This window comes from the organism of the source record quoted next, unplaced genomic scaffold (assembly GCF_019419815.1).
Source record: "Pyrus x bretschneideri cultivar Hongxiangsu unplaced genomic scaffold, Pyrus_bretschneideri_v1 Contig10, whole genome shotgun sequence".
Lineage (NCBI taxonomy): Eukaryota > Viridiplantae > Streptophyta > Magnoliopsida > Rosales > Rosaceae > Pyrus > Pyrus x bretschneideri.
The window spans coordinates 8,165,693-8,186,947 of NW_025999391.1; the positions used below are offsets into that span (position 1 = coordinate 8,165,693).

Below are 21,255 nucleotides of genomic sequence, written 5' to 3' on the forward strand. Positions count from 1 at the left end.
CCAAGAAATATAGGCCTTCTCGCTCAGTCCCCGTCCCAATCATCTTCCCCGAACGAAGGTCCTGAATCACACAAAAGTAACTTAGAAAAATGGTGATGCACGAGGACTGATATGCAAGTTTACTGATAGAGATGAGGTTGAGTTGGAACGTGGGGACACAAAGGACATCATGTAAGATAAAATCTGGGGAAAACTGCATGGTTCCTATATGTGTCACAGTAGCATAAGAACCATCTGGTAGTTTTACGGTTTTATTTTTAACAGGCACAAAAGAGGAAATTACGTGGTCTGTGGCACGGCTATCCAAGATCCATGATGACTTCTGATCATGAGAAGTGAAAGAAAAAGCTTTACCTGAGAGATCATTTAGAGAGGATATTTTACCAACGTTGTTTGCCTTGGCTTTATTGCCATTGAGCATGGTCAAGATCTGCTTGCATTGGTCAGGTGTAAAAGGGAAAGAATTTCCCAAATCTTGCCTTTCAAGGTTGCTTGAAACGTTATTTCCTCTCGGTCGCTGCTGTTTAGAATGACTTCTTTGTTGCTCCGGATCTGTCCTTTTAAGCTTTTGACAATAATCTATCGTATGACCCTTCCATCCATAATAATCACACTTTAAATGGGCATGACAATCTTCAGAGGTGTGATTATCTTTGTTGCAACGAGTACATTTCATATCAGCACCCTTCTTGCTAGAATTTGGTCCTTTTGCAACAAAGGCAGCAGCTTCCTAAACTGGCGTTTTGCCTGTGGTGGTGTTATGCTGCTTCTCATGTCGCAGCACAAGGGAGTATACTTTGTTGACGGGAGGAAGTGGATCCATCAACAGAATTTGATCATTTACTGCACTGAATGTTTCATTAAGTCCCATAAGAAATTTAATTGCCTTTTGATTTTGCTAGAATGCCAACACATGTTGCAAAGTGTTGTAGTCACAATCGGGTAGGCTAATCGCAGCATCTCTCTCATCCCACAACGCCTTGAGTTTGGTGAAGTAGGAACTTACGGTTATTGCTCCTTGGACACAATCATGAATTGCACTTTCAATATGGTATAACTGCATATTGTTTGTTTGAGAAAACCGTTCTTTCAAGTCTTCCCAAACTTGGTATGCAAGGTCATAGTAAATGATGCTTGATTGAAGTTCTGGTGATATTGAATTTACCAACCATGTTTTAACCAGGCTGTTACATCGATCCCACTGATGCAAGTCTGCTGCAGCAACCTTTTGTTCTGGTTTCTTGAAGGTTCCATCAACAAAACTAAGTTTGTTTTTGGCTTTCAATGCACCGATCATCGCCCTGCTCCAAGTGTTGTAGTTGTCTGGAGTGAGCGGCTGAGAAACGAGCATCATTCCCGGCTGATCGGAATGATGCAGGTAATAAGAATGATTAACGTCAAACGTGGTTCCCTCCGTTGAACCAGAGGGCTTGAGTTTGTCATCGTTCTCTGCCATGATAGGCGGCTAGGGTTTGTTATTTTCTTTGGTCCCAAGATTAGTGCTCTGATACCATGTAGAAAAACCAATTAGGTTTTCTATATTGATTACTTAATGAGGTTTACAACGCACACTTATATACATGAGTGCATGCTAAAATAGGTAAGAATAAGTTGACTTACAAGAACAGAAACTAAATATTACAATGATACTTTCCTATACAGCTGCTATAAGACCAAATCTTCATCCTTGATTCTTGCAATCTTTAACAGAGACAACCCTAATCTACCTCTCCCTTGCCCAAAAAAACACACCCACCAAACAAAAAAAAAATTAAAGTAGCGAATTATTGGGTCGCAGCTACAACCCAGCTTCAATCCTCCTCAAATCTGTTCCAAACTCCCACTCCCTCTCTCTGCCTCTCTTTCCCTCTTCAGTGTACGGAAAGGCCAACCCATCTTTCCCGCTTGCTCCCTGGTTCCCTTCCTTAGACAAAACATGTTAACTGAATAAAAAAAATTTAAAATTTTCTAAATGCACCAGGCCATAGCGACCTGATTCTACTGGTGAGCTCATCCATTTCAGTCGTTAGATCCTTGTCTGCATGGATGGTTCGCATGCTTCGTCCACACATCTTAGAAACGCCCAACCATCAAATGTTTCCTTGGTCTTGTGGGCCTAAAAAAAACAGCCACAAATTTTTATTTTATTTTATTTTATTTTATTTTTTTTGTATGTTTGCCCTTTTTCGAGGGTCCTCAATCAATGTGCAGATTCGAATAAACAAACGTAATATGATCTGGAGCAGCTGCAGGTCTTTGTGGATGCACTTCCAGATGGGTGTGGGTTCACATCGAGGTGGTGGCACGGTTAGAGGGGTATGATGTAGGTTGCAGAAATCTAGGGAACACCTCAGACGGCAAAGCGGTGCAGGCAATGAGGTGGTGGCAAGTCAGAAGGATGGTTGTTGTGGCAACGTGCATATCCATGGGTTGTGGGTCAAGCTATTTTCGATCTGGGGTATTCGAATCTGGGCTCGTGATGCAGCAGCAGGTTGTGGTGGGTGAATGCAGGATCAACACGGTGGACTCAGGTCAGCAACGACAACATTGCTCGCTGGTCATATGGCACTACACAACTATGGATGCGCATCTTTTTTTTCTTTTCTAACCTAGGATATGGTGCCGAGAAGAGAATGCTCATTTGGAATAATTTGTGTGTCTATTCAAATCTTAATGAGGGTTTTATAAGTTTTTACAATCCTATCAATAAGGAAAGAAATAATTTATCAAATCATACTAAACTAAGAATCCCAAGATTATATGAATATACACAAAAGTCAACAAGTTCAAGTTGCATGGTTTTGCATATTAATTAAAACTACCACCAATTTTTAGGCATTTACATATCATGATTGATGAAGGAAGAAATTTTCTTGAGCAAAGCCACGGCCTTGTCAGAACCTAGTTTGTTGAAATGGAACCCATGCTTGGTCCTTCTCCTTAGTCTCCACAATCTCCACACTCCTGCCACACTCACTCTTCTTCAACAACTCACTATAATACCAACCTCATTACCTCAACAAATCCAACTCAGCAACACAAAACCATCACTCTTATTCCTAATTTCCCAAGCTTCGAGTCTTTTCCCGAGTTTATAAGCGAGTCATTAGACCATCTTCCCGAGTTTATGAACGAGTCATTAGACCATCTCCAACAATGGGCTAACCTAAAATTTCCCTTCCCCTCGCGCCCCCCCTCCCCCCCAAAAAAATCCACTCCAACCCATGACCCAAAATTAACCTAAAACCTAAAACTCATATGGGGGTCAAATACCGGCCCAATTATAGGCCACAAAGCAAAATGGGCCCCACCAACTGAGATTGAAACTGGGGCTGTGAAGCCCACTACCCATCCTCTACTTGCCTACGTGCTGTACGCGCTGGGCCTTTTCAAAAATCCAACAAACCCACGTGGGGTTGTTCCCCCGAGTGTCAGATTGATCATCAAGTAGCCCAACGACTACTTTTCTTTAGTCAACGGCTTGGTTTAAATGGGCCGTTGGTTAATCCAATGGTCCAGGCTCAAATTTTTTTTTTTTTTTTTTTTAGTTTTATATTTATATATTTATTGAATCTATCGGCTTAGATCGAATATAATCGAATATAATCAAATCTAACGGTAAAAAAAAAGATCTAACGGTCCAAATTTAAATCCAACGGCTAAAATAATTTAAAATAATTATTTAACTTAAAATTCAACCAAAAACTCTATAAATACCTATGTATTTGTTCAAACATCAACACAAAACTCACTTTTCTCCTACAATTCTTCCAATTTTTCTTTCTAACATTTCCTCTCATTTCCAAATTTTCAAGATGGCAAAAAAGCATGTTAGAGGTCGTAATTGGACCTTACACGAAGGTATTGCTTTATATTTGGTATGAATTTCTGTTAGCGAAGATGGTGTCGTCGGCACGAATCAAAATAGAAAGGTTTTGTGGGGTAAAATCGTTGATAAGTTCCATGAAAACTCCAATGCTGGTCGAAGGGAAGTTGGTGGTGTTTATGATCGGTGGAAGATTATCAACAAAGTGTGCACTCTGTGGAAGGGAAGCTTGGAGAGAGCCATGTTTGACATGCCTAGTGGAAGGAGCGCCTCAGAAATTGTGAGTTTCTTTGTTGATATTTTAGTTGTCATGTACATAATAGTATTTTGCAAGTAATTGTTTTTATGTATTTGTTGCATAGGGTGACAAAGCAATGGCAATTTACAAGACAAGAACTACACCAAAAAATCAAGCTTTTAAGTTGCATCATGCTTGGAAAATCCTTAAGGATTGTCCAAGGTGGGGAACCAATGCAAACCAATAATGTGGAAGATTATTTCATAGTGAAGCCCCACCCCCAAATGATGTCAATAAAGGTGTGAATTTTTCCAACAATGAAGGTGTCGAACAAATGACCCCAACTTCTTCTGCAAGGCCCCTGGGTAGAGATAAGCAAAAGGAAGTAAAGAGAAAGAGAAAAGGGAAGTCCCAGGATCCGATACATGCACAATTTGCTAGCGAAATGGCAAAAATGAACGAAAACCAGTGTCCTCAGCAAGAAGAATCGGCCCAAATGCATTTGGCCATGAAGAAAGAAGGGGATAGGGAGCAAGAAAGGTTCAAAATTAATTTGATGATGGAGGACCTCGACAAATACACTCCAAAGAGAAAAAAAATACTTATGTGGTAAGCAAAAGGACATTATACGAAGGAATGCCACAAGGAGTACATTTCAAGAGGATGATTCATCTCTAGACTACCACCCAAGTCCATCACCAAGTCAAGATGGTGGAATTTTAATTGCGAGCTCATCTGATCTGGCATGATGCCAAAATGTTGAAAGAGCATTTTGTGGATGAGAAAGAAAAAAAATGATTCATTCTATTTCAAGATGGAGATTGAACACTTGGGAATTTCTTTGGGGATGTCATTGTGTTTGACACCACTTTCAACACCAATGTTTATGTGATGATGTTTGCTCCTTTATTAGGAGTTAACAGCCATGGTCAAACCACGGTATTCGGTTGAGCATACTTGACAAATGAAAAAAACCAAGAGCTTTAAGTGGTTTGAAGAAATGCTTAAGGCTATGTCGGGTAAGCCAGCGAAAGTTATAATTACAATCTAGGGGGAGCCATAGCAAAGGCTATTGGCAACAAACTACAAACCACGTTTCATCGGTACTACATAGGGCATATTAGTAACAAGTTCACTGACAAAGGTTAGGTTAGGGGTGCTTTCAAGGATTTGCATGATTACATATGTAATATCAAAAGCAAAGAAGAATTTGAGGCAAGGTGGAAGGTGTTGGTAGAAGAACGTGAGTTGGTCGATAAAACATGGCTTCAGGACATTTATGACTTGCGTGCACAATAGGTTTCGACATTTTGTAAGCACGTTTTTTTCGTCGAGATGTGGAGCAGTCGACTTGCCTACAGTTATCATTTCATTTTCAAGCAATATGTGCACATGAAGCATTCTTTGATTGAATTCATCATTCATTCAATCGAGCCCTTGGACGGCAACATTAAAAAGAGGTGGTTGATTATCATAATGATGAAAATCATGCCCCTCCATTGCAGCTTCGTATGATAATGGAAGAGCAAATGGCCAAATTGTACACACTCCTTATGTTCGAAAAGTTTCAAGTGGATGAATTGAAGAGTTTGACTTGTTTCTAGAGGGAGTAGTCCGACCACGAGAATGAGGCAGCATACGAAGTACTTAAGAGGGCTACGAGGGTGACAAAGATGAAAAGGTTGGTGGTTGATACAACCTCGAGTTAGGCTAAATGCAGCTACAAAGAGATGGAGTTTGGGGAACTTCCTTGTCGATACATATTAGCGTATTTGAGAATGAAACAAATAAAGTTTCTGCCGGAGTGTTAAATGCTGAAAAGGTGGCTTTAAACTGCCAAATGCGGCATTGTTTTAGACACGGAAGAGAAAGAAGTGGGCAAACACGCTGACAATGACAAGGTGATAATATCGAAGGAAGGTACTGTATTTCTATCTCTAACTTTAAAATGTTGGATACGAAGCAGAACTGTTTGGGTGGTGGTAACCATGGTTAGAAAAGAAATAAACTGCACAGGGGGTAGGAGTTCCCAAACTGAGGTGCTTAGAGTTCCCTTTCAAGTTAAAAGAAAAAGGGCTTCGAAGACAAGTACAAATGAGAAGTGAAGTCAAAGTCGGAGACGCAGGGGTGGGAAGAAGAATTGTCCACAACCAAACACAAGGTATGCAATGCAATGAAATGAAATATCACTTATGGTTTGGTTGACAATTGATTTGTGGTTGTAAAATTTGAACAAACTTTGGATTGATTTGTAATTATCCAACTCCTTCAGGAGCGAGCCCAAAGAAAGCACACAGGCGACATCGAGCACCCACTCCTGGTGATGTTACCGGGCAAAATGAAACTGCTGACCTTGAGCCTAATTCAATTCCAACCCAAAGCAGGAACACGGAACGTATGGGTGGTAATTCAAGGGTACTAGATGATTTTTACGAATATATAATGACTGACCATTAAAGCGGTGTGAATAATTAGATTTTGGCTATTCATTTTATATGCAACATGTGTTAATTTTGTAGGGGGATGAACTATTATATACATGTGACCACAGTTGGTTTTTCAAAGTTTGTGTGGACCATAGCAGTGATGGAATGTATGATCAACTACGGGTGACATGTTATGAGATCGTATGAATATTTGTGAATACATAGGAACGCCTATGAAACTTGTACTTGCAATACTTACTTAAGCTTGAAATTACGATATAGTTACAAAAGTTCCTAGAAAATGTACATAATTAGTATTAGAGCAAATATATAGGAAGGGAGACATGAGGCTAAGCATCCTTGGGTGTGTTGTGAACCATCTTCACGTACTTATGTTCAGTGTACGCACCACTATCTCTGATGATGTCTTCCACTTGCGAGGCCATAATGCAGTCCCAATCATATCCAGACTGAACCCGAGAAAGATAAGAACAAAATTTCTCAAACCCATCACAGAAAGCAGAGTCACACTCTTCTTGGAGATGTTTCATTTGCCATGAGTAGATTGACCTATGACATACATATTCCTTCTTTTTTTCAACTAGTGCTTCATACTTACGCTTTCGCGTATGTATTAGGCATTTATACTTTGTGATTTGCACAACGCCTTGTTCAGTTGTTGCTGTAATGCAACCAGTGTCAACTCATTTTCGAGGCACTTTTGATGCCATTCATCGATAAAGCGTGAGTTGGCAGAAAATTTGGCCTTTGATTCTATAATTTGATCGGTCAGATCATCAAAATCATCATCACTACCTGAGAAAGCCATGACATGTGTGCCTAAACCATGGCTACTAAACTGTTCTTGCCTGCATTTTATAGATAATCAATTTAGATGTCATTAAATGACACAACAAGCCATAAATGGATGGAAACAGATTTCCAACTAGTTTGTCAACAATACTCCTTCCAATTGCTTACCTTTTTTTTGTGCAACTATATAAGGAATGTATCATGGACAAAGCAAGTGTTGTCCAATGACTTGTCCTTGCTTTCCATTCGTAAATGATCAATTTAGATGTCATTAAATGTGCACCCCCTTCGAATTGTCTATTAGATAATTTTCATTCAAGTGTTTCATGCGGTGGATACTAGATAGCAACCTAGTTGCTTCCATCGTTAAGTCTCAATTGTGTTTTTCAACAGTACTCAACTCCCCACAAATATGCTCGATTTCCCCTTTCAACTCAAGGTGTACACTCTTCCAAAACAAAATACATTGTGTTAAGATATGTCTACCTGAAAACACACGCTTGTAATGACGCATAGCAGAACCTGGCTTCGAATGAGGCAGTTTCTTGCCACAGCTTAATTCTTTGGCAGTAGGTGTATTCACGGTGATTGGATGCTGAGATTTAGAGTTTAGTGTAAGCCAAACACAATTGCCATTAGAAGTATTAAAGATGATGGGATTCGTTTTGGGAGATGGGGTATTAATTGGAGGAAGAATTATGGATATTGGTGTATTTAAGAGGATTTGAGATGGAGTTTTGGGTGCCACTGGTGTATTGATTTGGAATGGAGTCAAATTGGGTGGTGTTGCCATGATTTAGTGCAGTTAATGGAACTGTAGAGCTGAAAGGGTTGGGATCGGTTGAAATAAGTGGAATACAATTAGGTAAGGGATGGTTTAAGTGATAAGATAGAATTAAAATTCCCTTTTGCGAGAATGTTCGAAAATCGAGGGATTAGGAGGGAAAGGGTTGTTGGAAATGTTCCCTAAAGCCAATCATATGATGATACTTTACGGACATTGCACATGTTTAACTAATCTAGTTTAATATAAAGGGCAAAAATTATTGTTTAAAGCCATATCATATAAATGTTATATGCTTAAACGATAAGTCCAAGGAATATGTAATTGGGAGAATGTGATCTAAAACAGTTAGATTCATGAGACCATTCTCTTTCGTATACATATCTTAAACGTTCCTGAACATAGGATTGCCAATTGGGCATTGACAGTCTGTTAAGATCAGTATGTGCTATGTCTTCTCTTAAAGAGAATAACTAGTCTCGAGTCATTGGTGTGACTAATACCAAGACAAGCATGTAGGTGCTCAATGGAGAATGAGTCCACTGAACACAATGAATGAGGAGTTCTCATACTCATGTCACATAAGAACTCATGGTTGGGATAATGCAAAGTACTCCTTTGACCTGAGGCATCATAGTTGTCTTATGGTTAGGTCCTTGATCTTTGACTATGTCAAAGTCACTTCATCAGAGGGTGTCCACAACATAGTTAGGGTTAAGCCACTTAGCCACAGAGGCAAGTGAATGTGCAACAAGGGATCTTTAACCTTCAAACCGTTTGAGGGAGAATACTTTATGATATGATTAAGAATCTCTGGCCATAGTATGAATGAGATTTAGGAATTCATTCCAAATCACATTCAAGGTAATTATATAAGTAAGAGAATCACATTGGATAGTTGACATGAATAAACTATCAAACCAAACAATGTGGTGAAGAGTGTTGTATTAAAGAAAGACTGTATTGCAATGTAATCCTAAACTGAATAGGTTATCCACCTCTTATGATTAGCTTGGGGAGCCAAGATATACTGATAGGTGTCACTCATGGTTTGTCGTTGCCCTAAAGGTGTATAATCGCTAAAGGGAGAATTGAAAGTATGTTTCAATTCACAATTGATTTAAAGAATCACCCATTGCCTAGCTAAAAGAAACCTAATGGATCGTACACCGAGTAAGGTAGAGATTGAAGAAACAACGGAGATGAGTGAGGATAATTAAATGGTTTAATTATTTATGGCTAAGATTAATTAATATGTTAATTAATCAAACGAATAAGTTTGTTCTAGACCTCGGGTTAGTTTTAGGCCGCAAGGCCCAATGGGATTTGAATGTCAAGCCCATTAACTCAAGTTCTTTGACAACTTAAACACACAAAGGGCCTCAAAGCCCAATAAACCCATCAAGGATAGCCATAGGGTGAAGGGTAGGCAAACTTGTGTTAATTGCAAGTTTGCCACTCCATTGTGAGGTGGTATAAAGGAAACTTTTTAGCCATTTCATCCTTAGGGTTTTCTAAGGGAAGAGAAGAAAACACAATGCTCTCTCTTCTCTAATAAAGGTCGGCCACCCTAGAGGAACATAGCTAGCAATCTTCCTTCCTCTAGGTCACTCATCTCTTCATCAATGCCCTCCTTGGTATGGAGACTTAGAGGTTCCCTGTTTTGGGAACTTGGAGAATCCATTCCTTCATCCATCCAAGAAGTCATGGAGCCAAGAACCGAAGTTCCTCCATCCACATCCATGGAGTCAAGAAGCAAGGAGACTAAGGAAAAAGGCCCTCACATAGGTGAATATCCTTTGCTAAGTAAAGAAGTGCTTCAAAGCTATAAAGGTTTCTCAACTCTTTTCTTTAAGATTTGAGTTGAGTCTTGGTTCACCATAATTACTAGGCCTTGAATTTCATGGGTAAAGTTTTGTTTTTGAGTGCATACAAGCATGATTCCGCCTTTTAATTGTTAATTGCATGCATAAATGTTGCTCAAATGAACTAGTTTTCACAAATACTTCCTTCAAGGGTCCCCTTTAGTTTTGATTTGCCACCTAGAATATTTGATAGGAGCATATTCATGCGACTTAAATGGCTTGTTCTCGTACATTTACGTTATGTTTCTTTAGTTATTTTAGTCCTTTATGCTTCTTTTGTGTGTTTTCAGGATCATAAGACGTGTTTGACGAAAGGATGCATTGTGGAGTGTTTTGGGGCCTTTTTGGAGCACTATTGGGCTAAGGATGGATAGCTTATGCTTGGAGCCCAAGTGTTGGATGAAATTGAAGGCCTTGTATGCATTTGAGGACACAAAACAATGGCCCTAACCCAATTACATTCACATTGCCGTGGGCTTAACCCAAACACCATTCCTTGCCATGCAAGGGGGAGCAATTTGGGTCCATTTCATGCACTTAAACCCTAGCCCAATTACACACCATTGCAGCCAAATCCATTCTTTGCCATGCACATTCACCACCAATTCAACCACATGCACTTATTCCTCCATCATTGCACAACATTGCAGCCACATGCACCAAAAACTACACTATGCCGTGCATTCCATTCATTCCAACCTTTCCACATGCACATTCAATCATTCACTCACACTTCCTTTGCCGTGCATTCCCAAACCCTTCACATGCATTTCCTTCATCACTTCCAACCCACATGCACCCTTTATTCTTCATCATTCCAGCCATGCACATTTAATCATTCATTCCCAAAGCCCATGCCGTGCACATTCATACACTTTCCAGCAATCTTCCACATCCCTCACCAAGAAATCATTCAACACATGCATCTCCCATCACCATTCCAGCTTTCCACCTAGCTTTCCACCTCACAACCACCAGAAATCAACCATGCCGTGCATTCCCTTTCAATTCTGTCAAAGCACATGCACACACATGTAATTCCAGCACCAACAACAAGTCATGCCGTGGGATCCTTATGCTTTCCAGCTTTTCACATGCTTTCCTAGCTGTTTTTCCACCACATTATAGCCACATAAATGCTTAAACAAACAGCCATATACACCTCCATTCCTCCTATAAATACCCTTGCATTCCCATTACCTAAAGACATCTCATTTTCATACACAACACAACACAAAACACATTCTCCCTTCTCTTTGCCGTGGGTTTTCTTTGCATTTCCAGCATCATTCTCTTCATTTCCACCACTCCCCATCCATCCAAAACACTTCCCAACCATTCCTCCATACAAACACCAAACCAACAACATCCCTTAGACCTTGTACTACAACAAAGAGGAGGAGAAGGGCCTAAACGTTCATACAATTCAAGTTTGAGTTGTTGGAATTTTTAGGTGTTTTCTTTTCCTCGATTTCAATGTTTAATTTCAATTCTCTTTGTCTTGTACGTATGAGGAACTAAACCCCCCATAGCTAGGGGGTGATTCGAAACCATGTTTACGCTTGCAATATGAATTGATTACCTTTGGTTGGAATTTCATGAGTTGTGATTCAATTTGTTTAACTATTTGATTGATAACCTATTTATGTATGTTTATTGAGAGTGCACGCTTAATTTTCATGCATGAATATGACGCTAGAATATAAGTGAATTTCACCTAATAGTTATGAACTTATATTCACAAGTAGTGGAGGTTGCTTATAAACAATCGCGTTAAGTAAATTCTTGGCATAAGTTTCATGCAATTCATAGTAACGAATGCCTCGTCAACACTTATAGTTTTCATGATGCTTAATGATTCTTGCTTGTATCTCTATTATGCAATTCATGTAGGGAACTTGTGGGGAATACTTTGGGTTGTCGCATGCAATCATCCAATTCATTAACTTAAGGAAAACTTGACGGTTAATTTAAGCGGACCTAATTAACCCGGGGTGTTGAGTTTGATAATTCATCGAAAGACCAACCGAAAATCATTTTGTATGCAAGTGTAACATGTGTGGAGAAGTATCCCTTGGCTATCCCATCATCCATATTTTCTATCACAATTTGTCTTACAATCTGTTTTATTTATAATCTGTCCATTTAATTTAGTCTCGTCCAAACACAACCCCCCCCCCCCATATTTGTTTAGTCTTAATCTATCTTTTTGTGTTTTTAAGCAGTTTTGAGTCTTTTGAACTTGTCTTGAGTCCTTTGAGTATTTGTGAACGTTTTAAAACTTGTTTTTACGTTTTTGAAGTCAAATCCAAGTGATTAGCAAGCCCTCCTAATCCCCGGTCCAGAACGATCCCTACTTATATCTATACTACAATTGTCAAAAAGAGGGTTTAATTTGAGTGCGTATAATTCTCGCACCAAATTGCTGCCTAAAATGATGCAGGTGGCGGCCTTAAGAGGATGCCATGTGGAATTGCATGTGCAATACCAACATTTTTGTAAATGAAAAAATAAAAAATAAAAGGTAAAATATGATCAGTTTCGAATGTTATGTAAACAATCCAAACTGTTCATCTCTCGCAATCCACCAAAATATGAAAATTTGACAAAAATAAGGGTACATAAACCCTAACAACAATTACCATGACAACATCAACCTAAAACTTAAATCTGATGGTTAGTTTTTGTGACTGATTTTTGCACGATGGGTTAAGGTTTTTGAGTTCAATCCTTTGTACACCGGGATTGGCCTTTGTCAATATGAGTGTTTCCACCATTTTTGCACAATTTCCTTTTTCAAATTCATTTTGTATTTTTTTTTCAAAAATAGTGTCCTATCTTAGTTGAATTACTATTCATGACTGTTTCGATTGGTTCACACCCCAATATTGGCGTATGAACCCAATCATATCATACTAGATGTCATCCCTACCATCTCCATATTTTATCATCCTTTTTAATAGTTACACTTCATTTTTTTCAAAATTTTGTTATTACACATGAAATGCCATGTGGCATTCCCATGATGCAACCACATCCATAATTTTAGGCGGCAATATGGTGGAGGGATATGCAATATCGTCCTTGATGAAGAACATGGAAATCATAGCCTCCCACATGTTGAATCAGGTGGTTAGGAAGATGAGGGTGGGGGACTTTGACTTCAACGTTTGGTTTTCCCAATTGGGACCCAATCATAGGCTCCCACCTCGACAAGTTAAGGTTTTCTTTTCCGAGTTTCAAAGGCAGACTTTAGTGTCATAACCTTTCACAACCCATCATTCGAAGAGTACTAAATTGATGGCTTCATCATAAACACCCAAGTTGGGAAACCCATTGTTGGGAATAAATACCACTTATTGTACATGCACACATAACTATCATATATGCACACATAATGTGGCATTTGCAATCATTATTACTTGTTCGTGTGATTGTGCACGTTACCATATACTTGTATTTATTGGTCCTCTTATTTGTGCATCACATCACCACACTTACTATCTCTTCATTCAAACCCCTAACTGCAAATTGGAAGTTACTGTTTTACTATAGCAATGGCTCATAACTTCCAACTTGTTGCAACTTCCTCTTATCCTAGAAGATCAATCTCTATGCCCAGGTTTCCTAACTGGCAAACCCACCACTTCCTAACTGAGGGGAACCTCATTTTGTTGTCAAAAGTGAGAATGGAAGTTCATAATCGAAAGAGGTGTCGCAAGGGTTGACATCAACATCATGTCCACCATTAGTCGAGCATGCAAAGACAATGGTGTTGATGGGGAAAGGGTGTGGCAAACCCGAGAAAGCTGATGTCATCCACATGGAACTCGCTCTATCTTAGATTGAAGGTGTTAAAAATACCATCTTTGTGGACCATTTCGATCGTAATTGGTTTGTGTTGTGAAGGAAATATTTGTGAAAACAAGCTCATTTGAGCAACATCTATGCGTGCAACTAACAATTAAAGGGCGGAATCATGCTTGTATGCACTCAAAAACAAAACTTCACCCATGAAATTCAAGGCCTAGTAGTTATGGTGAACCAAGACTCAACTCAAAAGCAGAGTGAGTTGAGAAATCTTATATCTTTGTTGATTCCTCTTTGCATAAGCAAAGGCTAATCACCCAAGAGAGAGGGTTTTGATTCCTTACTTCTTGTTCCATAGATTTCTTGGAGGAGGATGGATGAATGGATTCTCCAAGTTCCCAAAATAGAGAACCTCTAAGTCTTCACACCAAGGAGAGCATTGATGAAGAGATAAGTGACCTAGGAAGAGATAGATGCTAGTAATCTCTTCCAAGGTGGCCGGCCTCGTAGAGAGTCAAGAGAGCTTTGTGTTCTCATCTTTTCTCCAAAGAAAACCTTTATGATGAAATGGCTATAAAGATGCATTTATACCTCCTCACATTTAAGTGGCAAACTTGCAATTAAATTAAGTTCACTACCCTTCACTCTTATGGCCGGCCATATTGGGTTCTTTGGGCTTTAAGACCCTTTGTTTTTCAAGTTGTCATACAACTTGAGTTATTGGACTTGACATTCAAATCACATTGGGCCTTGCGGCCCAAAACTAACTTGAGGTCTCAAATGAACTTATTCGTTTGATTAATTAACATATTAATTAATCCTAGCCATAAATAATTAAACCATTTAATTATCCTTACTCATCTCCATTGTTTCTTCAATCTCTACCTTACTCGGTGTATGATCCATTAGGTTCCTTTTAGCGAGGCAGTGGGCGATTAGAATTTTTCAAATCGAGTGTGAATTGAAACTTATTTTCAATTCTCCCTTTAGTGATTACTCACCTTTAGGGCTTCCACAAACCATGAGTGACACCTAGCAGTATGTCATAGCTACCCAAGCTAATTAGAAGAGGTGGAGAACCTATTCAGTTTAGGATTACAATGCAATACGGTCTTTCTCTAATACATAATTTGGAACGACTTCCTAAATCTCATTCATACTCTGGCCAGAGATTCTTAATCATATCATAGAGTATTCTCCCTCAAACGATTTGAAGGTTAGAGATCCCTTGTTGTGCATTCACTTACCTCCATGGCTAAGTGACTTAACCGCAACTATGTCGTGGACACCTTTTGACGGAGTGACTTTGATATAGTCAATGATCAAGGACCTAACCATAAGACAACTATGATGCCTCAAGTCAAAAGCCGACCTTAAATTATCCCAACCATGAGTTCTCATGTGACATAAGTATAAAAACTCCTTGTTGATCATGTTCAGTGGACTTATTCTCTATTAAGCACCTACATGCTTGTCTTGGTGTCAGTCACACCAATGACTCGAGACCAGTCACTCTCTTTTAGAGAAGACATAGCACATACTGATCTTAACGGATTATGAATGCCCAATGGGCAATCTTATGATCAGGAACATTTAGGATATGTATACGAAAAAGAATGGTCTCATGAATCTAACTTCTTTAGATCACATTCTCCTAATTACATATTCCTTGGACTTATTGTTTAAGCATATAACATTTATATGAGACGGCTTTAAACAATAATCTTTGCCATTTATATTAAACTAGATTAGTTTGACATGTGAAATGTCTGTAAAGTATTATCATATGATTGGCTTTAGGGCACATTTCCAACACGTTGGAGTTCACCGACGAAGATGAAGTGGGGTATTTGTTTGAAAGGTGTCATTCATATATAAGGGGCCAGATTTTCCACTTGGAAAGGTGGATGGAAGACTTCAAGGAACCAAACCCTATAGCTTACTTGAAGGTATGGGTACAAATCCCTCGGATACCAATGCAGTTTAGGGAGATGGAAATCATGAAGAACATCACTCAATCCATCGGTCGGCTTATAAGGCTTGATGCCGTATCTATTAATTCCCTGAATCCAATGGCCATTAGGGTGGTTATAGATGTGGATATTCATTTGCCACTCAAGCGAGTTATAGTGGTCAACGGGGATGAAGAGCTACCAATTTTCATCAATTATGAAAATCTATTCGAGGTTTGCTCATACTGTGAGACACATCAATAGAGAATTATGGATGTGATAAGGAAGATAAGGATTAGTTGGTTCATGAATAAGATGTTCAGAGATGATCTGAACGTGCTGCCAGATGAGGGTGTTAAGGGTTTAGGGCTTGCATTGCCAAACATGGATGATGATCTAATCTTTTGTTTCCTTCAATCAGGAATTATCAAGGAAGATGGTCCAAGGGACGAGTCAATGGTGGGTTCAAAGAACCACAACAGGATAGTCACTCATGTGATTGAGGGTCCGCCAGAAAGAAAAAAAAAGCCAAGATTCATTAGGTAAAGGTGTAGGTTGTAGGCATGTCGTGGCTGAAAACTAGTGATGAATGGGAACATTTGGTATCATGTGAAGGTTTATAATGGTTAGATTTAAGGTTTATGTTTTCATGTTTTTAGTAATGTTTTAGATTGTTAAGTTTGACGTTTATGATGGTTTACGTTTTAAGGTTTACATTGTTCGGAGTGACATAATGTTTTTTGTCAAATTTCCTTTTGTTGTTGGGAATGTACCACTTAGTAGTCGAATTTGGAATCCTTATTATATTTTTTTTTGTGATCGCTAAATATTTGCTCATATTATTATTTCTGAATGATAACCGAAAATGTAATACGTTAAAAAACATAAGAGCAAATGTCATAGACACTTATAAGTTTTCATAACACAACCGTTCGCTTCTAAAACTGTCATTACCTCATACGCCAAAAGTTTTTAATTCATAAACGTTCAAAAGAATTCATAAAAAGTATGACAAGGTTTCATATGCTGTCACATACCTTAGTTATTTATAAGGTTGGTTTTCGCACTTCTCATACCACAATAAAACATAAGGGTTAGTTTGAGATATTAAACCTTTAATAGGGGTTGAGTTTGAGATATTATACCTTTAATAGGGGTTGATTTTGAGATATTATACCTTTAATTTTATTTTATTTTCCTTCACTGGGGTTGTTTTTGTCCGCTACAGATCGGGGTACAGTCATTTTAAACCATCGTTGTTTTCTAAACTCAGTGTAGCACCAGTGTTCGAAATTGGCCTATAGAAGTTGTGACACATTATAAATGTTTATGAATATTTATGACAGCTTATGAACATTGATTCCAATAACACTTAAGTGGTGTTGGGATGATTGAGTTGAGTTACTGATTTAGCACACATGTAAGGAGAGTTGGGAATTAAAGATGCAAGGAGAGGTGGGCATTAGATAAAGATGGGAGATGGGAGTTAATGAACTATGTTGAGAGCAATTAAGGGCCCATTTTGGTGAAAATGTGAGATTAAAATCCTTTTTTTTTTTTTTTTTTTCCCTACTGCAAAGACCAAAGGATTTGGAGGGAAAAGGATCCCCAAATTTCTCAATTCCTGCCCGCATGTGACACCTGAAGTATCCATGTGGCGTGCTCAGATAATGCCGCATGGAAAATGCTAGGAATATGGAATTTTTAGTGAATAAAAATTCAAACAAAAATAATATGGAAATGTTAAAAATCCCCAAAAATTATGGAAACGCTCGAGATGACATCCTCTACGTGATAGACACAGTCATATGGCGCTTTGAAATCTTGGAATGATCGAAACGCTGGTGAATAGCGGTTTCACTAGATTGGCCATAAATTTGTAAAAAATGAAGTAATTCTTTCATAAATGGAAAAAAAAAATGTGAAAAAAAAAATAGCAATGCTCGTATGGACAAGGGATACAACTTTCATGAAGGACGGAAGTCCAACCCACATATCAATAATGCAAAATCCGTTGTGGGCAATGGTAACCGTCGAATTATCGTTTACGTTTACGCCTTTGTTGGTCATCGCCTTTAGGGTTTCTCAGGCCATTTGGTTTTCTAAGTATCATCTTTTACAAGGCTACAAAAAAGAATCATTCACATCACATTCGAAATTTTGTAGTTTGCTGAAATATTGCTTGGTGTTTACTAAGCTTCTAAAACATAGAAAACATGAGCAATATTTGAGCAAACCAAAAATGTCTAAATGTTATGTGGACGATTCAAATTGTTCATCTTTTACAACCCACTAAAAGATGATACTTTGAAAAACGAAGTACCGAAAACACCTTACGACGATCCCCGATCAAAGCGCAAACGAAAATGACAAACCGAAGGTTATTATTGGCCATTACCCACTCTGCATTATAGGTGCAGGTTTTCAAATACCATCCTTCACGAAAGTTTTAGCACTCGTCAAGACAACTGTTTATAATAATTTTCGCAAATTTTCATGGCCATAAATTAGTTAATAATTGATTTTCAATGTTATTCCCCTTCTCAATGAAATCACTATTCACGATTGTTTCAATCCTTTAATCAAGCCATTTTGCCGTATCACCGACCTCATATCGTACGAGATGTCATCCCAAGCGTCTCCATAGTGTGTTTTTCCCTTTAAGATTAGTGTATGTTTAATTTCCTCTTTCCACAAAATCACATTAGCATGTCACCTAAAGATTGGTAGTTGTTCTTCCTTAGTAGAAGCAAACCTTGTTGTGGTAATTATAGGGTTGGAAATTTTTCACAAAAATCCTAAACCAAACCAAAAAAATTCAATCCCATATCGAAAAATTCTCAAATCGATAATACTGAAATTTTTGGGATCCATACCGAACCAATCATGAACCTTTCGATACGAAAATTGAGATTACATATTCAATGGTTCGAGAATCCCGAACCAAACAGGAAAAAAATATATATATATATATATATATATATATTATGGTTGCATGCATGCTGTGTGACAGCCCGTCCCGGGAATTTTAAAAACGTACGCGTGAAAGGACGATTTTACCCCTAGTGTGATTTCTTTACGTTTATTGGATTTTAGGGTTTCTTGTTGGCATGTTTTTGGGCCACACACACACTAACCTACACCCACACCTTTCTCCCCTGCCCTGCGCCCTACCTCGTGCCCAGTTCCCTTCCCATTTCCTCCTCCATCGTACGGACACACACACAAACCTATCAAACCTTCACAGATCGAAGGTATAAAGTATATATCCATGCTCGTGAGGCTCGTAGGAGTCCAACCACACCCATTTCAGGTAAGAATACCTTCGTTTTCACGTTGAACTCGGGTTGCCCGATTTTGGTACTGTTCATGCACACGTGATTTCTCACGTTTTAGGGAATTTCAAGCTTGTAGGAAGCTTGGTGAGGTCCCTAGAAGGCTCAGGGTGGTTCGTTTGAAGGTTTTGGACGTCGGGATCACGAGTTTCGGGGTTGGCCGGAGTTGGGGTGATTTTTCAGGGGAGATTTTGTGGATTTTAACACTTGAAAGTGGTATGATTGTGTTCCTCTCGTTGTAAGCTTTATTTTGGTACCAATTTTGTGAAATTTGGTTGAAAAACGAAGAAGATAGGACGTTTTAAAGTTTTCCCGATTTTCCGGCGCCGGCGACGGCGCCAGAGGCTCGCCGGAGAAGACGACGGAATATTCCGTCAAATCTGACGGAATATTCCTGACGCTGTTGACGGAAACCGTTATAGATAACGGAATATTCCTGACGGCGTCAGTTGATGCCGTCAGCGTGCCAGGCACGTGCCTGCGCGTGGCCGGCGCTTGTGGCCGTGCCTTGGCCGGCCCGTGGGGGCGCGTGCGACGGTGAAAAATTATTTTAAAAATATGGGGATGTTCCTGAGGTTGAGTAGATCACGTTGGTGTATTCATACACCCCATTTGAGCAATGTATGAGAAGTTATTTCTAAAGGTTGGTTTTGTGCTTTAAAATTAACGTTTTTATAGTTGTTTCGCATATAGGTGAGACGTATCCCGAGGACGAGCGTGGTCACTCGAGGCAGGGGGGTTACAACCCTTCCACTTACCAGTGAGTGGGCTTTTGGTTTTCCGTATATACCTATATACTTATACTTTTCCCAGAAATTGATTTTTATTCGTTATTCGTTATATGCCATGCATTATATTGCCATTTGTTATGCGTTATATGATATATATATATATATATATATGCATGTGTATTGGTGCCGCGGATGCACAGGTAAGTGCCAGGTGAGTATGATTTTATATTTACATCCAGTAGTGATTTTAGAGACTTAGAGAACTCGTAACCTGCACCCCCAGTGTTAGTGCTCCCGCCCAGAGTTGGGCACAGTCTTTCATGTGATGTTCACCTCCCGCACCACACGCTCATCTTGGATCCAAGTTAGGTGCACAGTCCTGTCGTACAGACCACTTTAGGTGGTTCCGACTCGTAGGTGACCCGCGATTATTCGCCCAACCTTCACGTGATCGTAGCACTAGAGCGTACTTATATTACACCCAGGCCTGTCGTACAGACCACTTTAGGTGGTTCCGACTCGTGTGCAGGTATAGTTAGTGAGATGGAGATTCGAGCTCTAGATTCAGCCGTACAGGTCACGTTAGGTGACTCCGGCTGACAGTTACTTGTTATTGATTGATGTTTCCTGAACATTTGCATATTACTTCGAGGCATATTGCATGGCACGCTTTTCGAGCATGATATATATATATATATTCTATTTTTTGGGAAGTATACAGGTTTTACGGCGAGGGGTTAGAACTTATTTATTAAATGGTTTTCGAAAAGTTTTGTTTTTGCCCACTCACGCTTTTGTTTAGCCTCTCATGTTCACAGAAAGGGAAACAAAATTGAAATTAAACATAAAGAACAAAAGATTGATTACACCTAAAACGCCCAATGATTCCACTTGAATTTCTGCACGTTTAAGCTCCTCTCTCTTCTTCTCCTTGCTGCGGCAGAGATGGTTTAGGGTGTTTTTGGATGATTTTCTGGGTTGTGGATGGGTTTAGGGTGGTATAGGGTTGCGGCAAAGGGTGTGGGTGGTGTATGGAGGTGTGGAATGGTGCGGGGAATGTATGGGAGGCTGCGGCAAGGAGGTTAAAGGGGCTGCAATGGATGGATGTTGCGGATTGAAGGTGGGAGAAGGGATGGTGGCTGCGGCAGAGATGTGTGGGATGAAAGAATGAATGAAAGTTGAACCTAGGGTGCGGCATTAGATGTAGAATATATAGGGTTTCAGAAAATAAAACCCTAAGTTATTTTTATTAACTAAAATTAAGTCAAAGGCTGCAGCATAAACTAGGACAAAAATGCCCCCCCTTGCACGGCAAGGGAAGGAAAGAAAGGGAAAGGCCACGGCAAGGGTTGTAAGGAGGTCTGGGGCCTTTGTTTTGTGTCCTAAAGTGCATACAAGGCCTTCAAAGTGGCTAGAAAATACGGACGTTTAAGATTAGGAAAGGTTACCAAAATGGGAAACCTAGGCTTAACTTT

General features: G+C 39.3%; 1 protein-coding gene across 1 annotated transcript; it reads right to left on the bottom strand.

Annotated features, from left to right (window-relative positions):
• Positions 1 to 898: 898 nt before the first annotated feature.
• On the bottom strand, positions 899 to 1,456 carry LOC125480546. Its single transcript, XM_048591493.1, has one exon. It carries the CDS (start codon positions 1,454 to 1,456, stop codon positions 899 to 901), a length of 558 nt encoding a protein of 185 aa, XP_048447450.1.
• Positions 1,457 to 21,255: the final 19,799 nt, after the last annotated feature.

Coding starts and splice junctions, on each gene's coding strand:
- LOC125480546 (XM_048591493.1), bottom strand. CDS start 1,456: ATGGCAGAGAACGATGACAAACTCAAGCCCTCTGGTTCAACGGAGGGA.